Source organism: Uloborus diversus, chromosome 1 (assembly GCF_026930045.1).
Source record: "Uloborus diversus isolate 005 chromosome 1, Udiv.v.3.1, whole genome shotgun sequence".
Lineage (NCBI taxonomy): Eukaryota > Metazoa > Arthropoda > Arachnida > Araneae > Uloboridae > Uloborus > Uloborus diversus.
This window is the reverse complement of record NC_072731.1, coordinates 245,891,505-245,917,668: the sequence shown is the minus strand read 5'-3', so window position 1 is coordinate 245,917,668 and position 26,164 is coordinate 245,891,505. Positions and strand designations below refer to the sequence as shown.

General features: G+C 30.9%; 1 protein-coding gene across 1 annotated transcript in view; it reads left to right on the top strand.

Moving 5' to 3' along the window:
* The first annotated feature begins 1,734 nt into the window (after positions 1-1,734).
* LOC129226439 (anillin-like) overlaps positions 1,735-26,164 on the top strand; it is a 55,179-nt gene continuing 30,749 nt past the window's right edge. The window contains exons 1-5 of the mRNA XM_054861045.1: positions 1,735-1,754; positions 16,469-16,654; positions 17,789-17,944; positions 21,518-21,906; positions 24,825-24,951. Coding sequence (XP_054717020.1) covers positions 16,519-16,654; positions 17,789-17,944; positions 21,518-21,906; positions 24,825-24,951 — 808 coding nt within the window. The 5' untranslated portion in view covers positions 1,735-1,754; positions 16,469-16,518. The remainder of the gene's footprint in view (positions 1,755-16,468; positions 16,655-17,788; positions 17,945-21,517; positions 21,907-24,824; positions 24,952-26,164) is intronic.

Below are 26,164 nucleotides of genomic sequence, written 5' to 3'. Positions count from 1 at the left end.
TCATAAATAATTTTTAAAAGCAGATAAAACAAATGTGCAGGAACACTGCAGACATGTGTTCCTGCCCCCCCCCCCCCCCCATTACAAGGAACGTCTTTTTCAGTGCATAACTTGTGAGCTAAAGAATGTAAAATTCGACAAAAAAAATCCGACTTTTGTCGGATGCCTTTAAATCCACGAGCTCAAATTTTTTGCATTGAAAAAGGAATTCCTCGTAATGCCAAAACATGTATCTGCACTGTGCTTTTAACATTGTTTTATTTCCTTTTATTTTTTAAGCAAAGGTATTTTTATATTTTTTATAACTACTTTTTGTTTGTAGCAAAAATTCATTTTTAATATAAAAATTCCATATTTTCTATACTTACCTTTTTTGCATAATTTTTAATAAATAAGTTTTATTTACTTTGGGGACATTAAAATAAAGATTTATTCCATTGAAGCATTACAAACTTCATTATTCTCAAACTTTAAATTTGACTTATAAATTTTAATTGTAAATGATTGCAGAATATAATGTTTGCTCTTTTTTTTATAAATTTTAGTATCTGTCTTGGACAATATTCAATTTTTTGCAACTACTCGGTATTGGCCGAGTATCTGCTCAGAATTTGGCCGAGTACCGAGTAGTTACCGAGTACTCGGTACGTCTCTACTACTCACAAAAGTTTGTCAGGTTGCATCATTTGAGGAAGAAATGAATAATAATCATTTCATGAAGATGAAGTTTTTCAAGTCTGAGAAAACTGTTACGTATGTGCATTAATGTTTAAAGAAAAGCTCTGTATTTTACAGGGTTGCCATGCAACTGGGAAACCTGGAGAAACTGGAACAATGCAGGGAATTCAAAATGCATCATTTCATGGTATTTTTGACATTTTTGTAGAATCTGTAACATGACCTTTTTTTTGCCATAACTTTTTAATTTATACTGTTTGATTTGCAAATTATTTTAACTTGTGTTAATGTGTTGGTAGGAAAAGCTCAAAATAAAATATGCTAATTAAACAGTAAAGTAAAATATTATGGCAAAAAAAGGTTACGTTACGGATTCTACATAAATGTCAAAAATACCGTGAAATGACCCAAATTCAAAAAAAAAAAAAAAAAAAAAAAAGGAAAAAAGAAAGAAATGGGAAATCTGGGGGAATTTTGGAAATTTTCTCTAAAACCTGGAAAATGCAGTTAATTTTTAAATCAAAGTTGCAAAATCATTACCCATATGTATAAAATACCAAAATAAATAATCAAATAATAAGAAAAAATTATTTATTGTTTTATTTGACATGAATCTTGAATTTTATGCCAATTTAATTTAGAGAGCATGAAATTAGTCAATATTCATTGTTCTGTTTAACTTTTATCTTTTTAAGTTAAAAGAAGGCTTTCTTTTTCTTGTATAAAACGTAAAATATATATAAAAGTTCTCCTTATTTTTACATTTTTGTTTGGTATTTTTGTTCCCTTTGGTGAAAATATCAAGATATAAATGTTCTTTTTAAATAAATCAGTGTATGCTTACAGTGAAAATACAGGATTTGTTTTTTTTTTTTTTCAAAAACTGAGTTTTGATCCTATTTTTATTTTTGTATTTATATTAACATAAAACTCAGACCAACCAATTGATTTTCAGAAGCTGATTCAAAGGACTAAAGCAAGAAAAGAATATATTGCTTTGAAAAAGTATGAAACAGCTGCATTGGTTGGCAAGAAGCGCAGTGTACTGCATGATGAATATCAAATTCCAACTGAAAGTATGTTTCTCATATTCATCTTTTCTTAACTACAGTCGGCTCTCGTTTTATGCGGGTTTAATTTAGGCGGTTTAAGATTTGACACCTTTATTTTATTTTACGCGTATAAGTTTCGGTTTTACTCGGATGCGGCAATGCAAACATAAAATTTTCTCCTCTTTTTTAAAATCCAAACTCCTTAAAGATTACAGATTACACGTAATAAACTGTGTTTGGCATGCTAATAATCGAGCTTGAGCCAGTGATAGAGGTATAAAATTTCCGGAAATTTTGAAGTGGTGGGAAAAAACTGGTCTTTTACCGTTTTTTTTTTCAGGAAAAACATGGGAAACATGGATTTTTTTATGAATAAAAATAGGGATTCTTAATAGCTCTGTGTTTCTTGGAACATATAAAGGGTTAAGCATTAAAAAATATATGCAATCCACACATCTTCTTTTTCTACTTGACAGAATTACACATAAAAGTAAGTTTAATTAGAAAAAGAAACAAAGCAAAAAAAACCCTTTTTGTTTTATAACTGAGAGCTTTCTTGGTCAAACACCAGAAATAAGTCAAGTCGTCGTTCAACCAATAATACTGAGTAATATATGTCTAATCGTAACAATTACATTTTCTATTTTAGATCGCCTTTCAGACTTGAAATAATAATTGTAATTTTTGACTTTCAAACATGATTGATATTGTTTGAAAGAAAAATAAGTATTATATTTCTCTTCCTTACAATGTAACTTTACTGTCTGAAAATGAAAGCTTTTGAGTTTTGATTTTTTCCAACCCAGTCTAGAAAAAGGTAAAACATTCCATTCCATGTGTTTTCTTTGGGGTAAATTACAGGCTTCAGACAGTTTGTGGTGTAATGTAATTTCAGAAAAATAGAAAAGAAAGCTTCCCACAAACATGATGAAAAATTACTGTCATTTACTAAGCGTCATAACAAGTTATAAATTACGGCGTGTATTTGTTTTACCTTTTTCATCCGCCATTAGACAGTGGCTACAGCTCCCCCTATAGTTTATTGGAGTTGCAAATTTGTAAGAATGTGGGTTTTTTTTTTTATTTTTAAATCGTAAACTAATTTAACTAACCATATTTTACAGCAGCATTTAATTGGAATGTAAAGTCCAAATCAAAGCCAAATTGGTTTTTCTTTTCCTTTCCAACAGAAACCCCAAACCAAAACTGCGTCCTGATTTCTAAAGCTGAACCAGAACTTAAACTGGAGTTTCAGTTTGTTCATACGGTCGGTCGTGCTAAGCACAGTAGTAAAAGAAGTCATACCTACACTTTTGAACAAAACTGAGATTTTGTAACCAAGTTTTTCTCTGTTTCGTATGTTTTTGGGTCATTACATCAGGAACTATTTTTTAATATATTCTGAAAAAAAAAAAAAAAAAAGACATCTTAATCACAACTATATGGAAGAGCCAAACTTTAAAACACAATCTCCCTGCAATGCAGATTCCACTTTTGTGCTTAGCATGGCAGTATACAGGGTGAGGCAAAAAAAAAAAAAAAAACCCTCGGAAGTAATTTCATTTTAATGAACGTCTTATTTATTTTTGTCTCTCACTTTATTAGAAAATAATTTACAATATATATCTCCCAGTTTATGAATTGTTTTCAGTTTTCTTACAATTTTAAGCAAAAGACCTGCTATTTTAAAGTTGTTTAACCCAGTAGAATGACTGTTTGCTTGTTGCGCCTCACCAAACAGTATTTGATGCTGCATGCTACTTCAAGTGGCTTAGAAATTATAGTCGATGTCAAGAAAGTGTACAAAAACGAACGGCGAACATTTCAGGAAACATCGCCAAAATCCAAAGTCAGGCTTTATGTGAAATACACCGCCAGCTCAGTCAATTCCAGCCGAGGACTGCAGTTTCGTGCCTATTAGCACTCATCAGCCCGGCATAGGAAAGTGACTGAGCTGGAGATGGAAAACCTCTTAAGGAAGCCAAGAGTGCGAAACTAACTGGTAGCTAATTATAGAATTAGCAGACCAGACGAGTGACCGAAGCAATGGTTCGGTTCAACTCGAAGATTGAACGCGAGGCAAGGAGACTGGAGAAGCTCAGTCACTTTCCTATGCCAGGCTGATGAGTGCTAATAAGCACGAAACTTCAGTCCTCGGCTGGAAATGACTGAGCTGGCGGTGTATTTCACGTATTTCTGCTTTAGCCCTGGCTAATGGGCGGTAATTTACTGAATAAAGTCAGGCTTTGTCTGATGGAATCAGCACTAGCGACAAAAAAATCTTTTTTTGTGGATGAGGGCCATAAAGCAGGGTTGGCCGGATTGGACCCAATTGGGTTGGACCCAATGGGTTTTTTTGAAAAAACCCATTTAAAAAAACCCATTATTTAGCCCACTTTTGGGTTTTTTAAAATTTTCTGAGAACTGTTTTTTTAAAAATAATTAATTTAAATACTTTTACAATTTAAACTTTTTTTTTATTTCTTCTTCACAATAGGCAATGGACATAAAAAATGAATTTTGAACTTTAATAGTATTTCTTAACTCTTAAGGGCATTAAAAAATGCTTCAAAGATTTTAAATAAATATATTTAACATTTTCCTTCAGCTGGTCAATAAGGAACTCAAATTATCTTGACTAAGTCCTGTCATGTCAGATTTTCTCAATATTTGCAGATTGTACAAAGGATACTACTTTAGCTAAAAGCCTCTCATGTGAATTATTTTCTGCAAACCAACACGTCACAAAACTCGAATAAACAAAGTATATTTTTTAGAAATTAACAGGTTTTACAAATGGTCGGACAGAAAACGGAATAGGATGTACAGTATTTTCATTATCTTACGAAAAAGTTTAATATTTCTTACTCTGTACACAGAAATAGAAAAACAGGCAACATAAAATTCAAAGAAATGTCTCGATTAAGCTGGAATTCAGTAAAAAGGGATTTAAACTACTTGAGGTTCTACAGTAGTTTTGCATAGCAAAATGAAATACCATAAAGTAAAATACAAAAAAAAAAAAAAAAAAATGTCGAAATTAAAAACGAACAAATAAACAATAGATTTTATCACTCAAGAAGTAACTTTGCCTTAACTGTTGGTAATCATGCAAACTAAAAAAATCTGAAACTTCACCATTCTTGAATTTTGTCGTCTTTTATACCTTTCTTTAGAAAACACTGAATTTTCCAGCTTTCTTTATCAAGACAATTTTTGTGCTTTGTCCATATACTTATGCTACAATATGCTACAAGTACCCCACCTTTCCCCTAAAAAAAGACAAAAAAACCCACATTTCTTTAAAAAAACCCAGCTTTAGTTGGGTTTTATTTAAAAAAACCCTGGGTCCATGGCTTTTTAAAAAAAACCCGGGTTTTTGCCAACCCTGCCATAAAGTGAATCAAAAAGTGTACCAGAAGGACATTTTAGAAGCTGTTGTACTTCAGTGGATGTAAGAGCACTTCAGCATAGCAATGTAGCAGGGTTGGGTTTTGGACTGTCCAAAACTGGTTTAGGACAGGACAGGTGGTTTTTACCGTACAAAACTGTCCAAAAGTGTCCGAAACTGTCTTAAACTGTCCAAACAATGCTAAAGCTAAAGCAGTGTAATCTAATCAATTATCATTTACTGCACTATTCGTAATGCATAAATATAGATATTAATGAGGTTTAATTAATCTTTGATAATATCTTTCTCAAATGATTTTACTGAAAAAAATTGCCAGTAACTATTACATAAAAACTTCCTTATGTAACAGTTGGTAGAGTTATGAAAGGTAATTCACAACACTACCAAGACAACTAATTTCAGTTCTATTTATAACTCAAAGGAATGTTATTAAATGTGCAGTATTTAGGTGCAAAAAAAGCTTAATTTTTTTTTAATGGTTTTTACAAATAAGTTTTACGATATGCTTTAACGAAAATTATTTTTTTTAATCATAAATTAAAGAACAAGAAATTGATGATTAAACACTTCTGTTATAAAACTTATGAATTAAAAAAAGAATAGCACATTTTTAATATAATACATTCTGTAACTATAAAAAATTGTAATTTATTGCATTTAAGTCAATTGTTTTAAGGCCATGTCACACGTAACGAAATTCGCTCAACCTACCCGTTCAACTTCAAGCTTTCATCCAACTTTCTCTTGGAGAAGTTGAACAGGGTTTCCAGGCTCTCAAATGAAGGGTTGATCCTAAACGTGGCTTCTGTCTACCACTTTAGGTGACTTAGCACAATGTACTCTGAGCGATGTTTTTTGGATTTAATGGGGTTTTTTTTCTCAATTTATTTCAAAACTGTAAATAAATTTCAGTTTTGAAAGTTGCAATCTTTCGAAATTATGAAAAAGTGATTTATAAACATGTTGATTTTACTAGCTCAATACAGCGATAACAGCCCTTTTACCTAATAACAATGAGTAAAAGCAGGCCTGGATCTGTAAGTTTTGATCCCCCCTTCCCCGATAAGAGTTGAATAAAACATGGAAGCTTTTCTTCACTATTTTTTTTAAATTCAATATTATTATTTGTTTATGTTTTAAACGGCTATTTTAATTATCAGACAAAGTTTTTTTTTTGACTTATTTTGTTTTTGAGGGAGTTTGAAATTCTTAACTCCTGATTTTTTTTCCTCTCATTTTACGTATAAGTTCATTACATAATCAATGGACCATAAGAAACTTTTTACAATAAAAAATTTTGTTTTATCCATCTTTCTGGGTCCAATAGCAGGTTTTTTTTTTTTGCAAATGTTGGTAACTCTTATGTAACTATTACCTTTTTTTACACTTTGATTAGGCTTGCTGCTTTTCATAATGTATTTAAAGTTTTTTTTTAAATAATTTTATTTGAAACGGACATTTTCGTGGCTCATGTTAAGGTAATTCTATGTATTTATTTCACATTTGCTGATTTTCCGAAATAAAATCTTTTAATTATCCTGATACTTTACAGAAATTCCCAAATGTGTTTGCAACCTTGAAGGTTTAAGTGTATTCGTTTATCCAAAAAGTTTTCCAATTTCTTGGGTCGTTGCCCTGACCCCCCAACTGCGGGCATGTAGATCTGGACCTGAGTAAGAGTCGATATTTATAAATAACTTGTCTAATTATGTAAAAGCTGTGATTTTTAAACCAGTAAACTTGTCTACCACTTTAAAATATGTGGCAAAATTTAATAACAGCAATTATAAATCAAGTTAAATGGACATTTCCGAGTTATTACTTTTAAACACTTATCTGCCCAAAACCTGACTAAAAAATTTGTATTTACTATGAAATTGCTACAACAAATGATTCTCAGTTTAAAGTATTTTGATTTCATACACTAGAGGAAACTTTTCGACTATTTTGGATTAAAAAAAATATATGTTTAGTAAAAAATCCCAAACAGAATGTTGATTCAACAAGCTGCTTGTCTGTAGAATGAGAGATGAATAAAAGAGCTACTATTAGTATAGGATAACAAGTATTGGAAATAGCAGTATATTGAATAGTAACAATAATAATGACTATTTATTTCTTAAATTTTTTAAAGCTGAAAGTGAAAGGCAATGCATACATTTGTGTAGTTTAATTTTCAAACTTTAGTAAAATTTGCATCTTTTGTCAACATTTACATTTATTCCCACTCTAAATCTTTTCTCCTCAAACCATGCAGTGATAAAATACTAATTTCAAATCCTTTTGCACACCATGTCTATTTCTAAGTTTGGAATGGATCAATTCAAAACTGGAAAATATCCTCTCTATTGATGCTGAACATGGGTATATTGTTTTGTCTAAAACTTTCCCATCATACTTTTGCTGAGACATCCTGAATTGAGAGATAACCGCTACAAAAGCTATTAGAGTTGGTATTTAAGTTTTTGACACTTATGTCTTTGGTTGTATCAAGCAACTATTAGTTCCTCTATAAACAGAGAATATTTATATTAGAGAAAAAATTAATAACATAAAAAAAGTAAATATCACCATTCAAAATATTTAGATACTATTATACTTAACTATTGAGTTCTGATCAACTTAGTTTCATTTTTACTCAAAAGAAAAGAGACATTGCATAAATCCTTTCTCAGAAAGCCTTTTTGATTGATAAAATTAATTGTATCTAATTGTTACAAATGAATTAAGTTATTAAAAAGTTTAAAACAAAACTACTTTGAAAACAAGCTGTAACAGTTATCTATAACTACTTTTACAGTGTAACAAATTTACAAGAAAATTTATCAATTAATTTTAATCAAACTTATTAATTGAACTATTAATTTTAATAATATACTGTGAAATAATTTTTCAGCATCAGGAAACCATATGTGTTTATAAAAACTATCAATATCAGTATTGGAGTTTTTAACAGGTCTTGTCAAAAACAGTTTTTTTTTGTCAAAAACCCAACCTTGTCTAAGTATTATTATTTTGCTATTGAATGTACACCAAGTGTAGTTGTTAAAATAGAAATCTTTTTAGCAATACACAAAAAGTGGAATAACAAAATGTTCTACTTTTATATATACATGCTACTGTTTTTATATGAAACCTCTGTACATGACCCATTCTATTTTATCTTTCCAACACATGCACATGAAATTTATTACTTTAAAAAAAATCAAAACTTAAAATTTTTAAATAGTGAAGAGTATAAAGTACTTATTGCATAGTTTACAAGTTACATAGAACGCAAGAATACCAACTTTTCTACTGATTTAGGCAGGTTTGTACTATTTTTCATAGTTTGAAAAATTGGACTTAAAATGGTTCTATTGATTTAATTGAGTCATGCAGGTACATTCAATTAAGTAAGAAATTGTGAGATGTTTTACTTTTGTTCTCTGAGAAGAACAATGCTTCATAGATGTTTTTACAGAGCATACTGAAAGAACACATTATCTTTTATAATATATACCAAGAAAGAAAAAAAAATTAAAAATAGTTCATTTTTTCTAGTATTCTTTAGAGAAACTGACACATAAAATTTATACATAAACTTTATTTACAATAAGTTTCATAATTACACACACTCATATCTATTAATACATAATTTCAATTACATTTCAAAGTTCAACAATAATTAACTTCGCCCTGGAACAAACATTTTTTGACTGCAACCTCTATAACTGCATCTGTACACAATAACTTGAAATTCTTTCTCACATAATCTAAAATTATGAAAACAAATTAGACAAGTATATATAACATGAATATTATGCAGGGAGGAGGACAGGCAAAGTACCCTCTAGCTTTTATGAAATGTAAAATCAATGTATTTCCATAAAGTATAGGCATGGTGTGTGTGCTGTTTTTAAACAATCCACATGTTATACCAGACAGCCCGGTTATCATATCCAGAGACTACAGTTTCGTTTTTATTAGAACTCATCAGTCCGGAAGAGCGAATAACCGATCTGGAGGCCGATGTCATCTCAGCGATAACATCTGCCTCCAGCCTCTGATTGTGATAACCGGGTGTCTGGTATTTTATATGCAGAAGAAAACTTAAATAAAAGATGATAAATTGTAGCAAAAAAAATGTGTTGTTATTAATAACAATTGATTTATGATGTGTATATACTTAAATGTTTAGGACAAAGGAGCTAAACATTTATTTCATTTATTCATTTGTTTATTTTTTGTGCATATTTCTATTGCATGAATTTAATTTATTAAAGAAGATGAACTTTTGTTGCTATTAAATGTTTGGAAAGTGAAGCTTATCTATGAATTAATATTTAACTTTGTGTATGTGTAATGCAATATTTGGCCAACTTTGATGCACTATAACTCTGACACCAGATGAATTTCAGTCACCAAATTGTAATCATAGGTTCATACAATAAAAAGGTGCTACGTGTATCAATTTCATTGTTTTTCACTCGGTCCCTCTTGAAATAATTTGCTTTAAACTTTGCGAAAATGCAATATTTGGCCAACTTTAATGCTCTATAACTCTAGTACCAGTTGAGTCTCAGTCATCAAATTGTAATCATATTTTCATGTCATAAAAAAGGTGTTACCTGTATCAATTTCATAATTTTTCACTAGTCCCTTTTGAGATATTTGACTTTAAACTTAGCCAAAATTCGATTTTTTACATTTTTGAAAAAGTTTGCAAAAAAAAAAAAAAAAAGGACAAAGTTTCCAAGTTTAAAATTCCTACAGTATGTAGTCCTATATTTTATCTACACAAGAAAAAAATATAGCTGAGACTCTCCTCCTTTTACTAATTTTGTTGCCCTAAAACTCGTATTTTATGCTAATTTTCAGTTTGTAATTGTTAATTTTTTTTCTTCACCTTTCTCACCATTTAAAGAATATTTTGCAAGCAAATCGTATCTGGGGCATCCTTCTGGTGATGTAGGATTTCGTTTTGTCCTGATAACTGTAAAATTAACCGAGTTAGATTCATTTACGTAAAACTTGTTTTTGGTCCAAAAACGGCAACTAAGCAAACTTAAAATGGTGGGTTAAATAAAAGTATGAGTCTAAAAAATTTTCTTTTAACACTTTTGAACTCACCTAGTAGTGAGAATTAACTAGTAAAAAAATTAGGAAAATCAAAAATGTCGAATAACACGGCCTGGGTGATTTCTACGGATTGACCCATTACCGTTGCTCTTGCTTCAGATTGTTTACAAACATTCATTGATTTGGCAAGATTGCACACTACGAGATTGGCGAATTTGGCAAGGAAATTCTTACAACCACTTTGAACTAGAAATTGACCTTTTAACACAATAATAAGGTGGAGGTTTATGAAATATTACGTTTTATATTTGTTTTTGACGAAAATATAGTAATAATAACTCACCTGAAGTTATTCTAGCAGTTTATTCCATTCCTTGCACACGCTGTTGATGTTGTTACAGGCAGCCATGTTGTATTTTGACGTAACAGGTCAAAGGATTGCTTCCTCCTGATTGGCTGAAAGTTGAGGTTGATCCAACTTTTTTGCTGAGAAGATAAAAAGTTGAATGGAATACGTTCAACCTCGGAAAGCATAGCACACGGGGATTTTCCTGTCGGAATTCGCTCTCGCGGTTGAGTCGAATCGAAGTTGATCGTCAGGTTGAACGAATTTCGCTACGTGTGACATGGCCTTTAAGTAATTATTGCACTATATTTTGAAGACTTTCTTTTGCACACATGCATAAATGTCAAAAAAATTGGTTTATAGAAGAAAAAAAAAAAAAAAAACTCCTGCATACATATTGAAATTTTTAAGGAAGAATTTAATTTCTATGTAACTAGATTAAAATCAGCCACATAAATAAGTACATATATATTCATACTTGAATGTTCACATTGAATAAATATATTAAATAGTCAAATAGAAAGAAAAAAAAAGACATTTTGTTCTGTTTCTGATATTTTCTTACAGAATATAGTTTCTCAAAAAGTAATGTTGGACACTTTTGGACACAAGGGTTTTGAACAGAACTTGTTTACCCTGCTTTCATTTGACGCATGCATAAACATAAAGAAATTTGGTTACTAATGTTGAAAAAAAAAAACTAAATTAACTCATGCATACCAATTAAAATTTTAGTCAAGAATTCAACTTCTATGTAATTAGATTAAAATCAGCTGCATAAATAAGTTGAATGTTCTCATTGAATAAATGTTCAATATAAAACATTACTTTGATACACTTTATTCTGTTGTTTTATGTTTTATAAGAGAATTCAATTTTTCTAAAAATATAGTTTTGGACACTTTCCGACAGTTTTTGACACAAGGGTTTTGGACAGGACGGTAAAAACCAGGGTTTTTACCGTGGTTTTTACCGTAGTGTCCAAAACCATGCCAACCCTGCAATATAGACTGGACATTTCAATTTGACTCCACACCAGTTCATACGGCCAAAAAGACAAAAGTCGTGCAAGGCGCATTTGTTACACTGTATGGCATGTTTTAGAGTCAAAGGTCTACCCTAAACTACACATAAGTTTGGACTCTCTAAACCAATTGTTTCATGGGGAATAGGATTGATTAAAGGACTTGCGACCCTTGAATGAAATTTTTCAATCAGTTGCACCTTTGTTTTACTTCAAAAGGTGGCCAGTTTAAAACCAATTAATTCATTCATTGCTAAAGATCTTCTCATATTATTGTTTTTTATGTTTTGTTAATTTGTTTATTTTTAATAAAGTTATACGGAAAATTGCTTGCCCCGTTTTTTTTTGCCGCACCCTGTACATTTGGTTCGCACAGTCAGCAGAAACATAGTTCTGTGATTAAAGTTATGCTTGTTTGTTTTATGAAAAAGGAAAATAAATTCTTCACTAAGGATATTGTTTTTTTTTTTTTTTTTTGCAGAAAGTATTAAATGTTTTTTGATCTATGCAAATTATATTACCATGCAACAACTTGCATTATCAAAGTTAGTATTTTAACATACAAAGAGGGGGTGGGGGTAAAAAATTGCATCAGAATTTAAGTATGAGAAATTTCTAATTGCTTTTTGCTGAAAATTTCAACCAAAACTTCCTGAAAAGTTGAAAAAAAAAATCATTTTTAAAAATTTTTTTCCAAAGTGGAAATAAACCCCATGGGGAAAAAAATGGTTTTTCTCATTTTTTTTCGGAAATTTTCCGTTTTTTTTTTCTGATTGTTTTCATCTCTAGCCACTGAAGACATTTTATGCGATTGGTTCCTGAGCTCTTTCCAGAAGTAAAGTTATTAAACTCACGCAGTTCAGAACTCGAAAAGCTTTTAGGAGTGACAAAGGAGAACAAAACCAACCAGGATACAGACATCAATGACACACAACCAAAAAAATTCACACATTGAAAATTATTTAGCCATTCCTAGACAATACAAATGCTCTTTCTGATTCGATAGTGAAGGAAGATTCTATCATGGAAATCACGTAAGTGATTATGGATGCGTTAATGCTCTGCAAAGAACTACACAGAAAATTTTTTAATGACTGCAAAAAAAACTATCATAGCCAGCTCCTTTTTATAAACAACAGGAAATTAATGTATGTTTTCTTTTATGCATGTTGTGCATACAAACCGATATAAGTATACATTGAGCTTATTATACAATTAATCATCACTAGAATGAAGTATTTTTTTTACCTACGCAACCTAACCTCTATTTTAACGCTAATGTTAAGTCTTTATTTACGTGGTTTTGATTTACGCGGCATTTCCGTAGAACAAAACCCCCTCGTGAAACGAGGGTGTACTACTGTACATTAAATTTGTCAAGTAAATATTAAAATCTCAAATGCAATTCAGTCTGACTGTCAGAAATAAAGAACTGCTTACCTATATTTGAAAAAATAATTATTATTGGTTATTATTCATATTTTACACGTTGTAATCTAATTATTTATTCATTCTGAAAATTTTAACTTATTTCTTAAAGTTGAATGTTTCTTGAAAAAATTGAAAAATTAAGTTGATAATCAGCAGTGGCAGGACGGATGTAGTCCACAGTGGAAGATAGACTGTTTTATCTCTTCATAGTATAAAATGAAGTCTCCAAAAAGAGTCTTTGTTTGGATGCGCAAAACTCGAGAACTACCCGACTGATTTCGTTGAAATTTTCACAGTATCTTTATTTTAGTCCCAAAAAGGTTTGCAGACCAATTCAAAAAAATTTCGACGAGTAGTTCTTTTTTTTATTCCAATTTAGGCCCAATTTTCACATAAATTCTCGAATATGGGGGTGAAAAATTACTTGCACATATATTAATATTACACATCGTTAGAAAGGGTAGAATTTTCTGCGTTCTATGCTATTTGTTCCAATTCTCTAACTTGATTACGGTGGGAGTTATTTGCGTTTTTAGCTTGTGATTTTTTTAGGCTTAGCTGACATTTAGGCACTACGTTCTTCATTAAATAAACCAATAAAAAGTGAAGGAATTGTCCCAAAGTTTTCTTTTTGATACCATTGGAAAAAGCGACATTTTTTGCTCCAGATCTATCTTGACCTTTGGTCGAAAAAGTAAGCTTCTAACTCCAAAGGAAAAAAAGCGTACAAGCCTTTTTAAATCAAATTCAAAAAAATCGCATTTCCATTCAAATTGTTAACCATTTGCTTTCGCAATTTAATTCCTTAAACTTATTTTATTTTGTGTTTCTATGGTTACGCTTTTTAAATCCATCTTTCTCGATTTAATTTCTTAAAAGTATTTTAATATTTAACGTCATTGTTTGGAAGGGAAATTTTCCTGATGTTTTTTTAAAATTTATTTAAGCCTGATTGTTGCATATACGTCACTTGACACAACTTGTATTTTCAAGGTGCACCGGGCAAAGCCGGGCAACGCAGCTAGTTTTGAACTAAAACAGGGTTCGTACGCTCCTTACAAACTCCTTATAAACTCCTGCTTTTTAAGAAAAGAAAATAAGGGCCCTTAAAACTGCTATTATCTCCTTAAAAACTCCTTATTTTTTTATTCTACATGACCTTAAAAATGTTTTTCTATCGCCAATCCGATATGAGTGATTACGTTGTACCTAATTTTACCAAAATTCCGCTATTTATTCGTTTGCTAATACCGGAAATCCGATTTTTTCGTTAGACAAATTTCTTCCCCACATCCAAAATTTTTTTCCAAATTTATGACGATTATGTATATAGCTATTTGTAAAATAACATCTTGTAGATTTTTCAAAGTACCATTTTCAAGTTTTTTTTTTTTTTGGCTTCTATAAATTCTTTTATTTACCCTCCCCCCCCCCCCCCTTGTATTTGAATTTGATTCCGAGGCTGCTGACGTCAAAGAAAATGCAGTAAATGCATATTTTACTATAAATTTATGTAGTATGTTTACGTGAGTTCAATGTTTTGTATGAAAAAATAAATAAATAATATTAGAGTTGTACATATTTTTTCTGAGATAAATTTTAAAAAATACATCTTTAAACAAGAAACTAGTCCTTAAAAAATAAAATGAACTCCTGCGAAACTCCTTAAAAACTCCATACTTTTGATTTTCTAAGTTGAGTATGAACCCTGTAAAAGGATAACTACTAATTAAGCCGTACTTTAATTAAGAGAGCCTAATATTAGATTCACACTAATCATTCAAATAGATCATTGTTTGCACAGTTAACAAAATTACTACTTTGATATTAAATTGGCCTCGATTTTTAAAGATTAAAAAAAAAAAAACAGCATAATGAAGTCAAAGAATTATTTAGAATAGTTAAAGTTTTCTAAGTGTGAAATACACAATCTAGTTATTTATCAAGAAGATAGTATAAGAACTAGATTTAATTTTATGTTTTACAGCAGACTTTTTAAATCAAGTTCTAAAAATCCTATTTCCATTCAAGTTAATCATTTTATTATCAAGTTATATTTTTTTAATTTTCGTGTTTCCATGGTTACGCTTTTTAAATCTATCTTTTCCATTTTAATTTCTTAAAAGCATTTTAATACTGTCATCATTGATTGGAAGGGAAATTTTGCCTGATGTTTTATTTTTTATTTAAGCCTGATTGTTGAGCATAAATCACTTGACACAATTTTCATTTTCATGATAGACCGGGCAAAGCAGCTAGCCTCCAAATAAATTGAAATGTCCTCAGATTCAAGCTTTATTCTATACAAAAGACTTAACATGTTCTTATCTTTCCACAATGGACCTCCTACAATCTCACAAAATGTTGAATAATTTCTAAAAAAGAAAATTAAAGCATTCAGTCATGAACATTTTCGGTGAAGAAGTTGGATTAAATTTTATTTGTATTAGCTAGCCAGCACTTTCAGTTTATTGCACATATTATCCATAAAACTTTAAATATTATTAAATACCTACCAAACCAAACTTAACAAGCAAAATGTTCGTCTTAACCGTATAAAGAGAGTTTAACTGTATTTAAATCATAAGTATATTGGCGCTTTGGAAACGTTCGTTAATTTGTTATTAAAATTCAAATATTGTTGGTAAGTCTTCACAGATAATTTTGAGCCAACATCAACATGGCTTATTCAACAAATGCAAAATGAAATCAAAGATATTAATCTTGTAAAATTAAAAATAATGATTTATTGCACAAAGCTTGCAGATCTGCAAGTTTTGTGCAATAAAATATTATTTTTAATTTCACTTTTCTACACAATGTTATTTATTTCTATTAATCTTGATTTTCAAAATCCTGACACTTTTCAAAAAACAAGAGCACATGTAGCATATGGCTTTCTGTTTCTATTTTTAATGGTTCTTTTTTACTTTCATCTCAATTAAGAGTAGTTAAATTAATTTTGAAGATATTTTAACTTGCAAAAAGCTCAGTAATAAATTAAATCTGGAAATAAAAAATGAGGTGTGGTTGTGTTGAACAGTAAGAAATGAAAAGCAGAATCTTGTACATGACTGGGAATGCAAACCCATAACGAAAATAAACTTATCACAATCATCTCAAAAACCAAAATTTATCTTTGAAAAATTTTGTCTTTCTTTGATAATTTTCAAAAAAATGACAAGATAGTTTTACTCAGTAAAAACTTCCAACATTTTCATTATTATTTTTATTTATTGTTTTAATTTTGCAATTGCAAATTTATAGTTTTTTCACAAAAATAAATTTTTAAATTCAAAGTTTGCATTTTATAATGTAAATTATTTACATCAAGTAAAGTTGCATAGTAAAACTGAATAAGTCTTTTAGGGGGGGGGGGTCTACACTTTTATTTTGTGTTATTGCACATAAATTTTGAGTTACTTATTTTCTTTGTGCATGAACCTGTTATTCAAATATTTTAGATGGGACTTTAAATGATCTGGAAGAATCTCCCAAACGGCAGTGCATTGAAATGCAAAAAGATGCTTCTTTGAGCAGTGGACAAGAAAAGGAGAACATAGAAGAACCTACATTGTCACCATTTGTCCCATACGCAACTTCTAAGTCTCGAGGATTGGCAGCTCTAAAAAAACCTGCTCATGATACTGGTAAGCTACAGTACGACATGTAATTTTTTTTCTTGTGAACTAAATAGTTACTATCCTGATTTTTTTTTTTTTAACTTTATTGTTTAAAAGTATTTTTATGAAATTTATTTGAAATGTGTTTGAAACTAGTTGATTTTTCTAATGTTCTGGATTTATGTCTTGTAAAGTATTCCTTTGATTAAAACTTTTTTGCTCAAGGTTGATTAATGTTTGAAACTTAAGATTCAATTGCTAATTGATGTGCAAAAGTTGATATGTCTAGGGATTATTCAATCTTGATTTAAAAGTGTAATGTTGATTACAGAACAAACAGGTTTCCCTGTGGATTTTTTTTTTTTGAAAAGGGTACTCTTTTCCATTAGAACATCTATAAGGATAAACTTCAAATTGTATTCTTTGGATTTTTTAGAACTGAAATCACATTTTCAAAATTCTGGCAAAAATTATTAAGGCCACAAAAAAAAAAAAAAAAAAAAAAAAAAAAAAAAAAAAAAAAGAGAGAGAAGAAGAAGAAAAAAAAAAAAGATGGACCGCTGCAATGAATTAGATTTTACAGTTATTTCATGCTGTAGACGGATTATAAAATCAAAAAGCCGCATGAATACTTATTGTATGAGTTGGTGGTCTGTAAAATGATTTTTGCTATTTTTCGTAATGGCAAGACTGTTTAAATTGACAGTGTCACAAAACTTGTTTTGAACCAAATGATCTTTGTCTGAATGCAGACAATATTTCCCCCCTTGGAGAAAGAGTAAATGCAAACTTAAACTTTGAGTAACAAAAATAATTACGTGTTAAAATTATAATTTGTACTTAAATGCATCAAATTCATTTATTTTGTGAAACATAAAATTTTACTTGTACATAAGAATTTTTGAGATCTCATTTTTGGGGGAGAGGGGTTGAGTGGAGATGGGAAGCAGGAAGACTCAGTTTCCTAGTACACAATTCTCTGGTGGGGTTAGAAGTAATAAGATTAACCTAAAGTAAAAAAAAAGACAAAACACTCAATAATAATTATTGTTCTCTACTGTTAATTGAATTCTTTTCCTTTAGTTGCCTTAAATATATTCTACATTTCTATATTTTTTGAAACCTTTTTTGTTGTATTGAACCTTTTAACAAATTTTACAGAAGATGCAAAACGTCAGTGTTTGAAAAGTGTCAACCACAATGCAGGTTCTTTAGCAGCTGGAAACAAGGCTGAAGATAATCCATTCGGCCCATTTCATTCAGCTACTAAAGTTAGAGGCTTAGCTGCTCTGAGGAAACAAACTTCAAATGACAATGGTAATCTTAGAATTTAAGCATGGAATTATTTATAAAGCCAATTGTGTGTTGCATTTTCAATTTTATATTGGTGTAAAATTCAAATAGTGCAATTTAAAATTTTTTAACAAATATTCAATTTTTGGCAAAATATGGTATTTGATGCATCTCAAATTTGGATGTTTTTCACTTTTTATTTGTTAAACTATATTTTTTACCAGTCTTTATACTTTTGTTTCCTCTAGTGGAAATATAATTTTAGTGCTTATCTACATTTAGTTTTTTTAGTTTTCTTTTGTTCTAAAAAAAAGTATTGAGCTTAAAATGGTAGAATTCTGAAGTGAAGTTACTTATAATATGCTATATTAAACATTAACACCCACACAAAATGATTCTATCAATTTGTAAGATAATATTTTTAGGTAAGGTTCTTCAATTGTATTATCAGGGCTCCCAAATGGTCCGCTTTTCCCGCCAAAGTCCGTTTTTTAGGGTAAAGTCCGTTTTAGACCGCTTTTTAACATTTTGGTCTGTTTAGTCCGCTTTTGTATTGTTTTTACTAAAAAATCAGATTTTAAAAATTTTCATTACATTAAAAGATACTGTGTTAAGCCCGAACACGCTGCCGCGGCGCCGTTTTTCTATTGAACTTGACTTTCTGATATTATTTCACTTCAGATTGACGTCATTACTCCTCCTCCCACCGCTTTAACATGGAAATCTAGCAAATGGAGAAGTTTGGGGGAAGAGTTATGACGTGAAATCAAAGCATTTTGCTACCGATATTTTTCACGGGTTCGTAAGCACTTGAAAAAAAATCAAGAATGTTTTATCAGTGCAATTTTCTGAACTTGTGTCCGATATGTAGCATCGCGAAAAATTACTTCCTGTGTTTGCGAGTTCAATCTTTTTGCATCTTGTTAATATTTGGATGTTTTTGACAATCAGAAGTTACTTTAACATTCATTAACTTAGATTAACTTATTTTATGTTTAATTACAATAGATAATAAACTTTTTTTTCGGAACCATGATAAAATCAAACTTTCTTGGACTTTGCCGAAAATTGCTTCCTGGGTTTTGAGATTTCAATCTCTTTGCATCTTGTAAATATTTTGATATTTTTGGCAATCAGAAGTTATTTTGACACACTCCACCATAGATTAGCTTATTTTTTGTTTAATTTTAATAGATAAGGAGACTACTTTTTTTTCGAAACCATGGCAACATTGAACTTACTCGCACTTCGCGATCTTTTTGCATCTTGTTAATGTTATGATATTTTTGGCAATCGGAAGTTATTTTAACATAACACCTCCTTAGATTAGCTTATTTTTTTGGTTAATTTTAATAGACAATTTATTTTTATATCTTTGGTACCATAGCAACATTGAACTTTCTCGCACTTCGCGGAAAGTGCTTGTCGTGTTTGAGATTTCAATCTTTTTGCATCTTGTAAATAATTTTGATATTTTTGTCAATCAGAAGTTATTTTGGCATACGCCACCATAGATTAGCTTATTTTTTGTTTAATTTTAATAGGTAATAAACTACTTTTTTTTTTTTCGAAACCATGGACAAATTGAACTTACTCGCACTTCGCGATCTTTTTGCATCTTGTTAATGTTATGATATTTTTTGGCAGTCGGAAGTTAATTTGACATACGCCATCATAGAATAGCTTATTTTTTGTTTAATTTTAATAGATAATAAACTTTCTTATTTATGGAACCATAGCAGTATTGCACTTACTCGAACTTCGCGAGGAATTGCTTCTTGTCTTTGAGATTTCAATCTTTTTGCATCTTGTACATATTTTTATATTTTGCGCAATCGAATATTTTCACATATGCTATCCTAGACTAGCATATTTATGTTCAATTTTAGTCATGTTTAGTTTTAGAGAATATTTTTTTTTTTTTTTTTTTGAAATTATGCTAACAGTGAACATACTTCGCGAAAATTTGATTCTCTTGTGCAAGATTTCAATCCTTTTGCATCTTGTAATTATTTTAATATTTTTTAAAATTGGAAGCTGTTTTGACATGTGCTACCTCAAATTTTTTAATTTTATTTTTAAAAACTAAAAAACTTTGTATCCGTATTTTTTTAAGTACTCATAATGAGTATTTTCAATTTGAAAATATAGCTCTATGAATCTAAACTTACACATTCATTTATTAAATTAAGTTATCCAGTAAAAGCAGGCTCAAATTTACATTCAGTGTATTTATCGCTTAAGCAGCATTTGTATATTTTTGGGTATGGTGACTTTAATAAAAAAATTTTCTTTCTCACTAATTTTTATATGTACTTGAAGACAGTTACAATATTTTTTGGTGCCCGAACAAATAATACATACATATGAAGAAATGATTTGGATACTTAGCATACTAATAAATGATTTGCAAACCTCTAATATTTTTGAACTTAGTCAGTTAGTAGCGTAGCCAGAAATTACCTCCTGCTTTGGTGTTTGGTCATAAACTCTCATATGTATATAAACTTACCATATTTTGGCTGGAAATATGTGTAAAAACCAAGGGCTGTGGAGGGGGAGGGGGACCTCCTGGCCTCCAAACTATATCTTCTTGTCTTGCGGTACCTTATATCAAAATGAATTCTCTTTAAACTGGTTATGTGAAAAATTTTGTAAACTACTATGTACTAAGGTGTTTACTGTAATAACTGTATCTGAAAGGTCTTTATTAGGTATGCACTGATTGATTTACTCTGTAAGATGGTCAGTCACATGCTTGCTTGTCACTCCCCCCCCCCCCATCCAAATGTTTGTGTGAGTAATATAATTCAATGGATAAGAAGTTCAGATATACAGAAGGTGATAAGGATTTATCATTAAAAATCATTATTTTGGTTAATTAACGAATTATCTTCACGTATTTATTGCCAGGCAGCTAATTTGCCTTTTGGTGCTACCCTGGGTTTAACTATGAATGGTCCTCCCAAGGTCCTCTTTTTAATCCAAACTAGTCCTCTTTGGTCCCCTTTTTGATTCAAAGTGGTCCTCTTTTACCCTTTTCTATGGCTAAAATGTGTTGGGAGCCCTGTATTATTTTCTGGCTTTGTCCTTAGTATTCTGCTTAAAACTATTTATTGTATGAAATGGTATCTTGTTCCTAAACCTTTTTATAAGCAGGGTTAGTTTTTATTTAAGAGTCCACATGTAGTTTTGGGGATGTTTCAAAAGTAACATTTTAACCACATGGTATGCAACGCAAAAATACAAATGTGTTAAATATAGGGCAATGTTAATAAATCTTTTTTGGACTACTGAGTAAAAAAGTTTCAGGATGTTGATTCTTCTACCATAGTAAGTAGATTTAGAAACTTCAAAATTTAATCTAACAACATTGTTTATAATAAATAATTTTTTAAAAAAATGTTGAATTTTTCCACTTTGGTATTTAATCTCATGAATATTGATTTATACTTGCAGGATTTTTTTTTGGAAAGCTATGGGATCTTGGCAATTTTTATAAATGCTTTATTTTGTTGTATTAAAATAAATTCTTAAAGTATTTGTTTTCTGATTTCCCTGACACAATGCATTTGAGTTCATTTAAAATATTTTCAGATCAAATGGAAGAAGAAATTACAAATGCGGAATCTTGCAAGCCTCAAGTCAATAATATCAAGACATATGTATTTTCTACCAACAGCAAAGAACTTTGCTCACCAGAAAAATCTACTCGTTCTGGCTTAACTACTAACACCAAGCAATTAGAGAAGAATACTAATGTTCCTCATTCTCCCTCCACAGAAGCTGAAACTAAGTCTAGCACTTTTACTATTAAACTGTCTCAGACTAGTAAATCTGTAAATAAGGTAGAATCATCAAGTGGTGAATCGGATGGTTCTTGCGTGCCCCCTCTTAAAAGGAGTAATGTTCGAAATGATGATGTTGATATTGCTAGGCAGAATAGAGAGTTAAAAGCATGGGATCAAGCAATTGCTGCAACTTTGGTAAGTTTTTATTTTTAATTTAATATTTAAACTAAACAGTCCTGGATCTAAAAATACATAAATCGAAACATACTATTTTTAATGGATTAATTTTGAAGTTCGCTGATCCACCTTAAACTTGCTTCAAGTGGGCAGTTCATGATTTTTTTCCTATTTGTTTTTTGGTTTGATTAAATGGGTTTTCGGTTTCAATAAGCGAATAACATTAGGCTTACGTAATGAGATTTGTTTCAGTTCTTTAAGATTTGGTTCGAATAGATGGTGCGTCTGATTGACCGGTGGTCCAAATGAGCAGAGTTGACTGAATAGGGAATCTTTGAAATCAGTACATATTGTATTGGTTAGGAAATTTATAGATTGTATGAGGCCCCTAGTTTCAAAACCGGATACTTGCAAAAAATTCGATTTTCTTTTTTTTTTGTTAATCTTGTAGAGAATCATAAGGCCTATTTGCCTGCTCAATATTCGGTTCAAAAACCGCTTCTTTCCCCCTTGAAATAGGGCGGGAAGGTCTGCCTCAGTTTCAAAACCGGACTTTTACGTCTCCTGTAAAATTTGGTTTTCTACAAGTGTCCGGTTTTGAAACTAGGGGCCTCATATCTAGTTAACGTATTTTCAGTATACAGTGAAACCTGTGTATAACGATACTGTCTATAACGATAACCTGTCTATAACAATATTTTTTTGGCCCCAGCAAAATGTTAGAATGAATAATCAAACTGTCTATAACGATAACCTGTCTATTACGATATTTTTTTTACGTCCCAACACTATCTTTGTAGACAGGTTTTACTGTATTCAGTAGCAAGTAGAATTTTTATTAATTTCAAAATGTTTGAGAGGTACAAACTGAAAATCTGTTGTGAGCCTTTGTTTTCACCTAAAACATAAATCACATTATTGATACGAAGTGTAAAAAACGTATGAGGCAGTGAGAAGCAAAGGGATGCAAGTGGACATTTTCACGTTTTGAGTAAAACACGTTCAAAGATTAGCTCCTAGGTAGGCTTTCATTGAAATTTTTTCTAAATCACGCTATATAGCAGCAACTACCAGGGCTACTAGTACCATTTCTTGCCCCAAGACAGAGGAGAGGTTCATTTACCTTTTGTACTGGTTATCTCCAAATTTTTTAATTTTGCCACTTGCATCCCTTTGCTTCTCGCTGTCTCATATACGTAGGCTGCTATTTATATTTCTGGCCTAATAGTGAAAAAGCAAATTTTTGTCATCAAAATTGGTTTTATTGTTTTTCAAAATATTCTCCATGAAGTTCTATACACTTTTGCATACGTTTGATCCAGTTTTCGAAGCAATTTTTCCACTCCGATTTAGGTAACTCCAAAACATGCATTTTGAATGCATCAACCGCTTCTTCAGGTGTCGAAAATCGTTGTCCACGTAATTTATTTTTGATGTAAGGGAATAAAAAAAAGTCATTGGGTGCTAAGTCAAGGCTGTATGAAGGATGACCAATTAATTCAATGTTTTCGCCTTTCAGAAATTCCTTTGTTTGAGCTGATGTGTGAGAGCTCGCATTGTCATGATGCGGAATGATTCGCCTTTTCTTCTGCTTTTTTCGAATTTCTCCGATGATTTCTGGCAAACAAATGGTTGTGTACCATTCAGAATTGACTGTCCTGCGTTGCTCTAATGCCACTGTTGCCACGTGACCAGTAATTCCGAAGAAAGGCAACCATTTGTTTCGATGTGCTTTTCTGTCGAACAACTTTTGTCGGATTTGGCTCGTCTTGGAAGATCCATACAGTCGATAGCTGTTTTGTTTCCGGCTCATATGCATAGATCCATGATTCTCACCTGTGCAGATATTATAAACAGCCTTTGATACCCCTTTAACATATTTTGTCAACATTTCTCTGCACCAATCGGCACGAGCCTTCTTTTGAACGTTTGTCAGATTATACGGGATCCAATGCGAACAAAAAAATTTTACGGCCAAATGTGCATGTAAATTTTGTTGATGCTTGTCGTACAAATGTCCAGAGCTCCCTCAATGTCACATGAAGATCTTGCTTTATCAGTTCACGCACAGCGTCAATAGTTTCTGGTACAACAACTGTTTTTGGACGACTTGCACGGCATTCATCCTGGATCGAACATCGACCACGATTAAATTCGTTATACCAGTTTTTTACAGTGCTGTAGGATGGTGCTTTATCGCTGTATAAAGAATTAAGTTCATCAAAGCAATCTTGTCTTGACAATCCACGTCGAAAGTTATGAAAAAAATCGCACAAAATGTTCACAAGTCAATTCCATTTTTTTAGTGAGATGAATTTTTACTTTTACTGTAAACAACACAAATCAAGCTAAAATGGCAAATCTTTCGGAAGAATTTATGTTTAAAAACATCAAACTTCCTATTTAAATCGTCTGCTGTCACCTAGCAACGAGGCCAGAAATATAAATAGCAGCCCTCGTATACTTTATTCTAGGGTTCCCAATGGAGTGCAAGTCCAAGAGAATAGCACTCTTATAAATCTCTCTCGAAAAATTTCGATGCGAGACTTTCTCACAATTTTTTCATGCCTATTAAATGGAATTATGAGATTTTTTAAAAAACCTCCCAATTAAAAAAAAATCACTCTAACATCAACAGAGGGTGAGATTTTCTCAACCACATTTTTTCCTCTAATGGAACACTGCTTCATTCCTATTTTTGTCAATGGTACGTTTTAATTAATTATTTTTTTAAATGACTCTCCAATAACACTCCTCGATTTTCTGTTTTAACTTTCAGATATTTTTCATAAACTCGTAATAAAACCTTAACCAAGAGATGAAAACTCATAGAAAATACTAAAGATATAGGGTGTTTGAGTATCCTTTTTTGTCATGCGTTAATATATTCGTTGAAGTTTTTTGAAAGGTTAATATTTTTTAAAAACTTTGCACAGGAGACTGAAAGTTGTGTTGCAACACCTATAAAATTGAGAAAATGTACAGCTCAGCAGCCAAACATAGAAGAAAAACAAATGCAGTCACAGAAGTTCGGACATGGGGAAATCAAGCAGTCCGTGAAAGGTATATCAATCTATGATATTTAAATTAAGTTAACCCCTTCCCTCTCGCTCACGTGAAAATGCCGTGCTGGGATTTTGACCTCTATTTCTCGCTCCCGTGATATTGCCGTGCTAGGGTGTGCAATATTAACGTGGCGAAACTATTAAAACCAATTCATTTATTTTGCCTGGAATAAATTTTATTTCTCTCTTTAAACACTAGATGGCAGCACCAGTCCATTATACATGTAATTGCAGATTTTAAATGTAATTGCAGAGATTCAGGAAGGAAATTCGGTTTTTCTGTCCAGATTGTGACTTTGGCCTCTATATCTCATCAGGGTGGCGACAGATCAGGGAGATCAGGGAAAAGTCAGGGAACTTTATTAATCAGGGAAAAGTCAGGGAAATATCAGGGAATTTCGAAAAAAAAAACAAAAAATCAGGGAAAATTGATTTTATGAAGGAAAAAAAATTGCTTTACAAAATTAAGTACTTTAATTCATTACGCATTTTTCGCCATTTATCTGTTCAAAAAAAAAAAAAAAACTAAAATTAATGAGGTGCGATTATACACTGCCGCATATTTGTGCATCTTTTTTCCTCAACGTCAAAGTATTGAATCTTATTAACCACAGGATAAACTTCCTAAGATTGCTTCTGTGTCTGTTAGGTTGTTTATTTTACCTAGCTTGAAATTTCCTTTTACGCCTTCAATGCTACGTAAAATAAACGACCATACAGGCAAAAGAGGAAGCCTTCATTAATGCCTTATCTCCTTTGCCTTTATTCCATTGTCTCAAAGTAGTTAGCGTACTGTAATTATGACTTCAAGAAGAAATCTTTGGTTTTTGAATTAATACTATAAAAACTGAAAAGTTATTACTTCTTCGTGTTTTAATTTAATTGCTAAAATTGAACTTTCAATACAAAAAACTTTGTTTTTTGACGTTATACTATTTGTTGTCACAGCAGATTATAAAGGTTTTCTTTTCTTCAGACTTAAGTGATGCTTTAATTTTATAACCAAGTTGTATTCTTCTAATTTCTTTTTTTTTTTCTTTTTTTTTCTTGCATTTCAAAGTTGTTTGTTGCAAAAGCAATCTAAGATTTTTTTTTTTTTGTTACATACTGAAATCATTTGAAATAGAGTTAACTTGTGTACTTAAGTAAATATCTTTATTTTTTTTTTTATTGTTAAAATGCTGTATTCATTCATTAAAACCTATGTTCTT